General features: G+C 34.8%; 1 protein-coding gene across 1 annotated transcript in view; it reads right to left on the bottom strand.

Moving 5' to 3' along the window:
* Window positions 1-525: 525 nt before the first annotated feature.
* The window catches only part of LOC125036512 (protein SHQ1 homolog), a 14,315-nt gene continuing 2,340 nt past the window's right edge, over window positions 526-12,500 (bottom strand). Inside the window, exons 2-9 of the mRNA XM_047629152.1 lie at window positions 12,497-12,500; window positions 11,421-11,620; window positions 10,441-10,586; window positions 8,531-8,723; window positions 7,796-8,004; window positions 7,517-7,640; window positions 6,613-6,773; window positions 526-5,696 (exon numbers count right to left, since the gene is read on the bottom strand). The exon at window positions 12,497-12,500 is cut by the window's right edge and continues 167 nt beyond it. Coding sequence (XP_047485108.1) covers window positions 5,280-5,696; window positions 6,613-6,773; window positions 7,517-7,640; window positions 7,796-8,004; window positions 8,531-8,723; window positions 10,441-10,586; window positions 11,421-11,620; window positions 12,497-12,500 — 1,454 coding nt within the window. The 3' untranslated portion in view covers window positions 526-5,279. The remainder of the gene's footprint in view (window positions 5,697-6,612; window positions 6,774-7,516; window positions 7,641-7,795; window positions 8,005-8,530; window positions 8,724-10,440; window positions 10,587-11,420; window positions 11,621-12,496) is intronic.

The following is a 12,500-nucleotide window of genomic DNA, read 5'->3' on the forward strand; positions in this document are numbered from 1 at the left end:
ACAACTTAAGATATAATCAATCTAATTCATAACCTTCAACAGCACACTCTAGGCTGGTAAATGTCCGCATGCTTAAAACCGGGCATAAGGAAATGATCGCCATCCCAAAAAGAGCGGGTGGGGAAACTTCCGCAAGGGTAAATGTTTGACTTCTGTAGTGACCGTTGTGACAATGGTTCATGATAAAGTGTAGGGTGATGCTGAGCTGGTTGAGTACAGTATAATAAGTAAAGTAATAAACTGCTGATACTGGTAGAGTACAGTATTGTAACAAAAGCAATTTCTAAACTTGCTTACTGACTATTTTTCCAATTTCATTTACATTATGTTTCTTAAGAGCGCTTCAGGACAGTATCTGCATAATCATGCATTACTAGTGTGAGGGAAAACAAGAATAATCTATCATGGCTGCATTGGTAAATATAATTGTGAAAATCGGGCACCTGATAATATCTTCTCTCCATTTTTAACACGATTCACAGTGAAACTGTAAACCATTTCTTTATGATCAATAAAAGTCTTTAGTATGCTTGAGATTTTATAATATCCACATACAGTATATAGCTGCTTGTTTACCAAAACAGATATAGTAATATGATTAACACTGAAATTGTATGATATCCCTGTTAATAAAGATCTACTATATGTTTACAATGTAAATAGAAAAGACTTGTGAAATATCATTAGTCACATTATTAAAGTACAAAGAACATAAAAAATATATTTTTCCATACTTATTATTTTTATAAAGATAACTAAAAACTTCAAGCACTGCACTTCATAGAAGGTAATTAAGTACAAAACAGTTTCAAAGATACTAACAGAAAAAAAAGAAAAATAGTAACTTTAACAAGCTATGTTTACAATATACTGAATCTAAAGTTAAACTTCGTAAGAATGTACTCTCTTACTGGTAAATGTGAGTAACCCTCATAAAATTCTAAACCAATATTTTTTGTAGCACCAGTTGTCAAAAATCTTCCTGCATATTATGTTTAGGAGCAAAGTCCCTTATAGAAATGTCAATTGTTTTGGCAAGTCTTGAAGGGGAAGCACTTACTGAACTAGGTTTGTTTTCATCATCAGTCTAAATCAGACTAGAACTACTGAAAAAAAAAATATATATTGGGAATGCTGCATAGTACCTGACAGTATTTGTATTTACAACTGGATATGAATAAGAACAAGCAAATGTTCTTTTCCACATGTTAAAAGACACACTGAGAAGCACCATCTCAGATATAATGTAAGAACTGAAAAAAACTTGTTACATAATATATGAAATTTTGATAAATATGTAATATTTTTTATATAGACAGAATTAAAGCTTGAAATAACAGAATATATTTCCAGAAGGTAACCCACTTTCTTATAACTCAAGCTTCCTGCAGTCAATAATACTGTATTTCGAAATATCACAAGGTTCACTTGAGAATAAGATAAAAAATAATGTTAAAAAACCAACAACAATCACAATAATAGTAAAATGAGCATTATTTTAATGTTTACATTAGTTGCAGTATCCTGGTGCCAACTGGTACATGACATACATATTTCATAAAAAAAAGAATATAATAAAAAACTTGGCACCATCATTTTAACCAGCGTACTATACTATGTAAGTTCTAAAACCTTTCGTATAATTTGATGAGCAAATACCTACTCAGATATCACAGTTATGGGTGCATTATATATGATACCACTTCATACTGCATGCATATTATGTGCAACACCACCTAAAGTACCTAAAAAGGAGTGGATGAATATAATACACTCATGCCCTAACACCTAAAACACACAAGAAAACTGATATTTATATATTTATGAAAATGTGTATATATTACTACTTTTTTTCAATTGTTTCTTGTGACAGAGCTGAAACTCAAACTAAACTTTGTTGTGTGGTGTTACAGCTTTTTTTTACTCTAACATATGGAGTAAATCTAATTTTAGTTTGAGTACTTGTATTATAAACTGTAATGTACTAGCCTATGAGCTGCCATTTTCTTTTTCTTTTTTTATACAAGATGTGCTTTGTTTCAGTTTAACTATAATCATATTGAAAATGTAATGCTTTAGACCTATAAGCAGTCAGTTTTTGCAAATGAAATAAAATGTTCCAATACACTTTGTTTCAATATAATCATAATTAATAAATCACAAAAGAGAAAATTCACCCAGTAAAATTTAGAAACAAGGTACTGCAATTAGCATACATCAAGAACACCATTTTGAAATTACTAGAGTCACAAGCAATAAAACATGGACTTGTAGTATCTTCATATTTTACATTATACTGGGATTATTGATTATCACACTGAGATTCTGCGAGATAAAACATAGATTTAGCTATAATGAGGTTATAACATATTTTCTAAACATTTTTGCTTTGTTATGATCTCCATTTTGAACTCTTATTACATTTAAAATCCTGACTACAATACCAGAACAACTATTCTCCGGGCAGATTCTGTACAATCTAGACATTTCATCCAAGATGCAGAGGAAGTAATCCAAAAGTTGCAGGATATGGTCATCACTGTGTATGAGAAAATATTTACAACTTGTGCTTACTTGTTAGTATGTTCAAATGTGAATGTGGGTTTGAAGTTTTGCTCCTGAATATATGTGGCACAGATTTACTATATTTTCTCAGTGTTTGTAAAGTTTATCTTCACTTCCTTTGCTATGTAAAAGTTTTCTGTATGAAGACCTATTTTTCATGAAAGCCCATGGTATTGTCTCATAAAAATCGAGATTAGTTTCTCCTCAAGAAAGGTGGTACCATATTTCTTAAAAAACTATGCAAGTGGAAAAGGAAGTTATAGATGAAACTTTGATGGATTCCATTGTAAATTTTGTGTATGAAAGTGACTGCAACTTGTGCAAGTATCTTATTATTATATATATATTTTTTTGTTTGTTTATGGAAGCACCTCAGCTCATTTGGGAAACTGTCTTTAAAGACTTTGATCAATTTTTGCTTTCATATATCAATTTTTCATGCCAAAATACAGCCACTACGTAATTGCTCTAATATTCACTGTATGCTATCATGAGTAGAAGTATTAACTTATGATATCAAAACCAAAGTTTATTTTTTAATGTATTGCTATTCTGAGTAGTTTTTGTGAAAAAGTTTAACAGCTCCTAGATATTTTTTGGCATAAGCATGCATGTCACTCTCTCACACACACACCCACCCACGCACACACGCACGCACGCACGCACGCACGCACACACGCACGCACGCACGCACGCACGCACGCACGCACGCACGCACGCACGCACGCACGCACGCACGCACGCACGCACACACACACACACACACACACACACACTAAAAAGGGGGGGGGGGGGTGGCAAATTACTTGGTGCCTTGAGTGTGCACTGGAATCTGCAGGTTGCAGCTCTGTAGATGCTGACAGGATGTTGTCACCTGGTATACTGATTCCAGTTACACAGTAATATTAGTCTGCTTGAATATTACTGTTAATCAAAAATAAGTTTTACCCTTATCCCTTTGGTCCAGATGATGTGACCATTACATCATGAAAATTTTTGACTTGAGGGCTGGGGTGATGTGAACATACTGTCATGGGAAAATCTGACTGTGGGTTATTTTTCTTGCACTGAGTTATGGACTACCAAGAGATATGATAAGGAGTTTGTGCAAGTAAAACAGTCTATTCAAATCTGGAAAAAGCAAGTGAAATGACAGATATGGACACTGGAAAATGGCTTATGCCTAAAAAGAGAAAATAACATTGGAAAGGGGAAGCATAAAGTCTTATCACTGCATGCAAATGTTTGCTTACACCCTGCCTAGAAGCTGCACACTCATCAGAGTGGCCGCTCACATAATGCTTGTATTTTAGGCCATGTGATTGCCGTGATGCACAAGATCCAGTGAGTTTATATTACAGGTGGTTTTAATAAGAATGGTACCCTTTCATACATCACCTAATTTTTCTGTGTTAAGTCTTAATAAAAATTAATATGACCCCTACTATATCTTCTTATTTATAAATATTTTTCAATATTGAATGAAGCATGATGTTGCGATGGTAATAATAAATATTGCTGCTATTCACCACTGCTGGTCTTGTGGCTCAGCAGCATCAGCTCCATCTCTCAGAGTTCAGTGGAAATCCTATCTGTCAGTTGTCAACTTGTAGTATTTGAGTGTTTATGGACACCTTATCAACCCTATGATCTGGATGATGTGACCATCATACCATGAAAAAAATTGGCTTGAGAGGTAAGTGACATGAAAGTGCTGTCATAGAAAATATTGGCTGAGAGTCAGTTTGACAGGAACATGGCGTCATGGGAATTTTGGTTAAAGGCCCGGATGATGGGACTGATTCGCCATGCACACAAAGCTCTTGGAGGGTGATAGGACTTCAGGGAAGATGCTACTTGCAAGCTCAGGAAACTACTCCTGCCCACTGTGACCGGTGGCATAGGTTGTATTAAATAAAACTGGATATTATGAATTTTAAAAAAATAACAAAATGTTGCTACTTGTTATTATTATTGCACTGAGTTACTGGAGACTGTGCAAGGAAAACAGTGTATTACCATCTGGATAAAGCAAATCAAATGACAAATATAGAAATTGGAAAATGGCAAAGAAGCCACTCACCCGTCAGAGTGCCCACTCAAGTAAGGCAGGCATGAGGCAAAGCACCTGTATCTAAAAGGTTAAAAGTAATTATTATTTTTTAAAATCTGTATTGACACACCCAGAAGGAAAGTGCTTCTCCAGTTTTTAAAGGTTAATGGATTATACCCGTTACACTATGACTAAAGGTTGAAAAGCTCAAGTTTTCTTCTGCAATACATAATTCAAGAATGCTATTGTGCATTTACATATGCAAAAACCTTAATACTTCCTGTAATAATGACTCTATATACAGGCCATAAATTTGGGAAGTTAATCTCTTCATGTATTTTGATTTCCAACCTTTGCCATTTCTAGACCCATTCATGCACAAATATTTTATATATTCATATACTTTACCCTTATTTATTTGCTTGTTTATATGCATGCATGTTTTTAAAAAGTTACACTAAATTCTTACTACAACTAGCATGCAACAGAAAGCATTCAATGTATTCCCATGTCTGAAAGATTTCTAGGTAGTGGCATTTATCCTGTGGCCCATTATTGAAAGAATTATGTAAATATGATCAATTAAGACTTTATTACTATTCCTGTTTCTTTTTAACACATGGAAAATTTCTGAAAAACTTGCCAATCACAACGTCAACAGCTAAGATTCTTCACTCTCGGACAAAGTGTCATCGTCAGAATCCAAATCAGAGGAATCAGAAGTTGATTCGTCTTGGTCTGAGTCGTCACTTGAGTCCTCATCACTGGAGTCGCTAGTGTCAGTGTCATCGTCACTATCCTCATCGCTGTCACTGTCACTACTAGATGAGTCACTGTCACTTATATGTATGAGGTTTGATCTTCTCTGGTTATTTAATATATCAGCACTCTCATCAAATTCATTTTCATTGACCCCCAGAGCTGCTCCATTTTCTATGATGGTCATGTCTCCCATCTGCGTAGCCAGATTATTCATGTTGTCAACGGGGCTATCGGCACTTTCCTCCTCCAGGACAAGGTGAGCAGCAGCCTCTAAATCTTCCAGATCAAGGCCAATATCTTTCTTGGCTATATTTACCTAAAACGATAAGGTTTGAAAAGAAAATATAGAATATATTATATGCAAGAGTGACAGATTTACATGGAACTGGAAAGGCAATCAAGTGAAATCATTTAAATCAGAGAGTTTTTTTTTAATAAAAATAATCTTAAAGTTGCACATAACAAAAAAGGTCATTCAGCCTGATCAAAAGACAGATTATTCAAAAGCTTATAACATCTTATAAATGAAATTAAAAACAGGATTTTTATTTTGTGAATTAAGGTAAAAGTGACAATAAAATGTCTGTGATGAGACAGTATTTCAGCTGCTTAAACCTTACAACAGCAATTTTTCCTTCAGTTTTCAACTGAAAAAATGCTTGATATTTCTAGTTTCAACAGAGCAAATTTCAGTCTGACATTGGAAGAGCTTGGTTTTTAATCCTAACAAATTATCTCATATGTAAAACAACAGAGACAGATTTACATGCTTAGATAGCAAAGAAATAATAAGAATGGTAGAAAGCAAAGGATGAGAGGTTTGCATAGATCAAATATGCCATATAACACCAGAACTACTATTTCATGGTCACTACATTCCTTTCATGACAAGAAAAGAACTGAAAAATATGCCTGCATGATGGGCTTAGGGAGAAGATTTATAATGGAAATGGTAGACAGTAAAGTGATGATGTGGATCTCATTCACAGGGAGAGGCAGAAAAATAATCCACCTATTTTTTTGACAGCTTGAGTTCCTTTTTGGTGAATAAAACTCCATGTGCAAAATGCTGAACACCACAGCAGAATAAGACTTCAGAGGAAAATGAAGGGATGAGCATGAACCAAAATATATAGCAAGTTAAAGAAGTAAATATAAAAAGAAAGAAAGAAAGAGAGAAAGAAAGAAAGAAAGAAAGAAAGAAAGAAAAAAAAAAAACATAAAAAACAGACCTTTTTTAGAGAATCTGCCAAACTTATCAACTTCTCATTCTTCACTGTCTGAATCCAGGTGCAGTAGTCTGTGATATAAAGCTGGTTGAGGAGATATCTTGGCTCTGAATTATTGAATTCTCTTTGAATTTCAAGAAGACAGTGTAACACTTTTTTTCTTCCTGTTGAGTATACAAAAGATTGAGATATAAAGATTTGCATTTAATTTATTTTTTATATATTTATTATTACTTTTTTACTAATGGTATGAATATATATGCTGTTGTTATTAATGAAATTATAACATTACTGATATTACAAATGGCAATATATATTTTTTTTCCAAAAAGGGAAAGGGTAAATGGGTGAGATAGGTAGTACTAATAATTGGCTCACTGGTGACTTAGTACATGGGGAGCCATCTGTGTGTAAAGACAATTCATATATATTTATTATTTACCTTTGCTTCACTAATTTTCTAAATTTCAAGTATCTGTCAGCTATATCAATGAAATAACATTCATTGTTATTGTTGGAAATATCACACACACACACACACACACACACACACACACACACACACACACACACACACACACACACACACACACACACACACACACACACACACACACACACACACCACACACACCACACACACCACACACACCACACACACCACACACACCACACACACCACACACACCACACACACCACACACATGCATGCACGCACGCACCCACACACACAACACACACACACAACACACAACACACAACACACAACACACAATACACACACACACACACACACACACACACACACACACACACACACACACACACACACACACACACACACACACACACACACAAATATTTACCTATTTATTTATAACTATGCCTGAGGCATAACACCACTTACCTAGAGACAAAATTTGGATAGTGTCTTTCAAAACTTCCTTAGACAACTGCCAATTTCTTATTAGAGGATATACGAGTGACCGACACATGCAACTGGTGACAACATCCTTCAAGTGTGTAAACGACTGAAAGAGATATTCAAAAACTTAATTCAAAGTAGAGCAAAATAATAAGGGTATCTATCACAAAATCTCTGCAGTGGAACTAAACATCAAAGACATATTCTCACATTCTTCACAAAACAATTCAATAATAGTAGACAGTCATGACAATTACTTACATCAAGCCATGAGAGAGTAGCACTTAGTTTTGCAATGTTCCACGCTGACTCAGGACAGTTCTCTCCCAGCGTTATCCTATGGTTGTAGCACCAACTATACAGAATGTCCACAAGTCCAAGATAAACTATGGATTTGGATCCTTTATCCAACAGATGCTCTTTCCGTGGAAGCTTAAGAAGATCTTCTTTATCTACCTCACCTAATTCCACTGTTAATGAAAGAATACACATATCTCTAATACTGTCTATATATATAATATCTAACATATTATTTTGGCATGTTTATCATAAGCACAAAATAAAAAGCAAACAATGGAAATCAAACAGCAAATTGGAAAATAAAAAAAAAATCAGTAATGCCCCACCCAAAAGAAAGAAAGAAAGAAAAATTGAAGAATTTACCTATATATACAATGCCTTTATTGCCTCCCCTCCAGATTCCAATACATGCAAATGGCATGTATATTAATTATCAATCCTAGTGACCTCAAGATTTGTAAATTTCACCGATGGATTTCCTCAACCAGATGAGAGACCTCGAAATTCATGAAACAGAAAATAATTCTTCCAGAACCTACAACTCCTCTAAGTTAGAGGAATACCATCAAAAATGGATAAAAGATAAGATAAGAATAAAATAAAAGATAAGAAAATGAAGATACTGATTTATCAAAATCAGAACAATGGTAAGCTAAAAAAAATATGTAAAACCAGGTATATAAACTTACAACCCACCTTCATCTGAGGTAACGCTGTAAAATTCAGGTATAAACTCAAGGTACTCTCGGACTGAATCCATCTCAAAGTAATCTGCGAGATAGTGGTCCTCATCAAAAACACTCTGCTCACTGGCAATGCGTTCCTTCCTTCGAGCACTGGCTGATTTGTTGTCTGGGTCTGATATATCAATGACACCCTTCAACTCACTCTGGAATGGAAAAAAAAGAAAAACAATAATTCTGACTTAGTACAGATGAAGTTGTACAGTAAGGTGCAACTAATGGTATTCACTGCATAATTATTTCTGCTATCATAAAAAATCCACACAGAGTAGACAGGCTTTCCATAAAATTTTATTCCCAAATTAATTATAGCTATACTTTCAAAACAACATTGGCAAAGAGCCATTTCTAACCCCTAACAAACCGCTCAATCTGTGGTGTGTGGCTGTACCCTGCAGCGGCACGCCAAAGCGCTATGAGCCGGTGATTCGGCTTGGTGTACCTAACTCCCGCACTCAAAGTCGGCGTGTTGCCATTGATCTCCAGTGCGTAGAGATTTAAAAAAAAAATTCTTTACCCGTCATCAAGGGGTTAATGTAAAGACTACTACTCATTAACCCATTGGTGTACATACATGCCATGTCCACCATGATTTTAGTTCATCTTTTGTTCTAACATAGATAATCCTATCGATTTCACTTGTTCACCCTTTTATATGACTTTCAAAAATATAGTTTTTTACTTATTGCTATTGGAGTTGTCAAAAATATTAGAGTAATAATAATGTAGATAATAACAATAACAGTAACAATATCAATCCATGAATTGTTAACTGTAGTTTTCCTTTGTTTGCACACAAATAATTCCACACATGCTCAGCCACCAAGGAGCCAATCAGTACACCTACATGAACTCAGCTAATTTCCCCTTTCCTTGAATTTTCTTTTTCTAATGCTATAAATATTGATGTTGCTATTATTATTATTGATGTTATGATTACAATAGAAATTAAAAACGAAAAAGAATCTTTCCAAAAATCAAGGAAAAAGGTAAACAGGTGAGATAGGTCAGGCTAGTAACTGACTTCTTGAATACTGAGCACTTGTGGAGCCATCTATTAATAAACAATCAATAAACCCAAAACATAGACATGGCATGTATTTTTGAGAAGCTGGCATCAATGTATTAAAGTTGTTGGTTGTTATCAATTAAAAAGGAAAAAGAAAGAGAGAAAAATACTGAAAACTCATGGAAAGGGGAAATCAGTTGATGTTAAGTAGGCCTATTAACTGACTCCTTGGTAGCCGAGCATATCTGTTCACACAAAACACTACATATTCCTGGCAACAATGGGTTAACCCAATAACTTGTAGGGCTCTGTAACTGGGTGGACTACATTTTGGGGATACAAATTCTTCTGTGCCCAGTGCTTCCACTGATTGCTTGCCTTATACCAGGTTGCTCACAAAGCATTTTACCACCACCCGGTATTTTTTTTGAGACACTTTAAGTACCATATATTTTTATAAGTTATTTACTCTGTGTAGCTGTATATATTAGTGACTTTATCACAAGTTTCATATTCCTTATCTCATTTGCTCTTACAGTCTGTAATTCCACACGTATGTTTAGTACTTTCTATGTCTCAATATGAAGAAAAATGACAAAGTCCCCAGGGAAGGGGAGCAGAGGATGGGATGACGGATGCACTAGTCTCTTAAAGAAGGTTCAAAGGGAGAACCTGTGAGCAGCGTGAGGTGAGAAGCCACCCAGGAGAAGACCCAAATTTCTACCTACCCTAAATAAAAGGGTGGCACAATGTTTGATACATGAGAAACAGCATCAATAAAAGGGTCCATAAAAAATAGAATTACCAATGACCTTGAACACCTAAGATACATGAACAAAATATTTTCAACTCACCTGTAGTGCAGTAAAGACACCTGTGTCCTTGTTGGCAAAACCATACTTATGTCCTGCTGTAACCACATTTTCATCAGGGAGCGTTTGCTCAAGAAACCAGTCAATGTTTTCTTCCTCATCATCATTGCCTGCTTCATCATCATCCCCTGTTGACATATGACACTATTTTAAAACTTAAATTCTAATAAATTATAAACTATTTCAAATAACTTAAATTTCTATCTAAACTTCTTTGAATGCTGGCTGTTCCCTTCACAATTTGTTGATTCTTTCCTTCTTTTGATATCTTTAGGATACTGTATATCACTTGTCTGATCTAATGGTTATCCAGAAACATATTCAAAGAGCTAATAATCACAGGTGGATCCATACATATGCATAAGAGCACATTACTGCATGTGAGACTGTTTTAGCTTGTGCGTGATAGACAATGAGTATAACAGTACTTCAATAAATATGAGAAATTTAACCCAAATCCAATGGGCATAGCATGTACGTACATGCCATGCCCACTGTGAGTTTACTTTATTAATTGTTTAGGTAACTATTAAAGCTGTTTAATTCATGGCAGCCAAGTGAGGACAGGCATACCTTAGTGTGTGCTGCTCTGAGCCTGGCTTGTGATCGGGTACACAGGACCTCATCTCAGCAACTGAGACATTGACTTGTGACCCAACAAAGCCCTTTATTGACAGCTGAATTGACATTCATTCTTTAATAATTCAAAAAGAGAGAGAGAGAGAGAGAGAGAGAGAGAGAGAGAGAGAGAGAGAGAGAGAGAGAGAGAGAGAGAGAGAGAGAGAGAGAGAGAGAGAGAAAGAGAGAAAGAGAGAGAGAAAGAGAGAGAGAAAGAGAGAGAGAAAGAGAGAGAGAGAGAGAGAGAGAGAGAGAGAGAGAGAGAGAGAGAGAGAGAGAGAGAGAGAGAGAGAGAGAGAGAGAGAGAGAGAGAGAGAGAGAGAGAGAGAGAGAGAGAGACTTACCACCAACAACTTCAATCAGAGGCTTCTTAACACTTGATGCTCCTTGAGGTGCTAATAAGGTGGTCAGCATATCCAGGTTAGTAAAATGCTCCCCTGGGACCTGCTTCTCACACTGGATCACAAAAGCTCCTTGGTCAGCATCAAACTTAGCTGTGTATCTCTCTAATTCACTATCAGTCAGCTTCCCTGAGAAGGTGAGTCTGGAATGCAATTAAATAATTGACTCTCTCTATATATATTAGATATATGTTTAACAAAAAAAAACTGCTATTGAACTATTTATTTGGTTACATATCAGTGAAGTCCCCTTAAACCATCATCCAAATTAAAAAGAAAATAAATGCATTCCAATAATAATTTCTCTCTTTTTTAGACAGTATCTTTACACATTAGAGTTTTAATTTTATGTACCTTGTTAACATGAGATGCAATAAAATATAAGCATTGGAATGGTTTACTTTTATGAAGTAGACCAAACCATACATTTGAACATGAATGAAAGTAAAAATAAAAAAGAGGGTAGTCCTAATCAATTCTATGTTTAAATGTTCACCTTTTTTTGAGTGAAGCTTCTAAGATATTAAAAAAAAAAAAAAAAAAAAAAAAAAAAATCCAGTCTTTTTGAAATAATCTCTTTGCATAACTTGATCAACTCAATAAAATTTGTAAGCTTTTCCAATCTTCATATTTTCTTCATCAAGAGCACTATTACAATTCATGATAACAAAGTACATGATTCCAGCTACTCAGGAATCATTCATCATTTTTTATAGTTTAGGAACTTACTTAAGGCAGTAATATATCTTTAACTGACAAAGCTGGAACAGCCTACAAATATTTCAAAGTGACATAAAGGACACTGTGGATACCTACATCTAGTAAACTGATAGGCCTATTTGGATTCTACTTAATAACAAAGTCTTATTAAGTCATCATTTGAAACATTTACAAAATAACTTAATTTTTAACTTTAATTAAGCCTATAGTTTCTAATGATAAATACAAATTCAATAGCACACCCTTTTCTTAATGTACATTAAGAAAATGATAACACTCTCAAAACAGCCTCTACTTACCTTA

This window comes from Penaeus chinensis, chromosome 21 (genome assembly GCF_019202785.1).
Source record: "Penaeus chinensis breed Huanghai No. 1 chromosome 21, ASM1920278v2, whole genome shotgun sequence".
NCBI classification, from domain to species: Eukaryota; Metazoa; Arthropoda; class Malacostraca; order Decapoda; family Penaeidae; genus Penaeus; species Penaeus chinensis.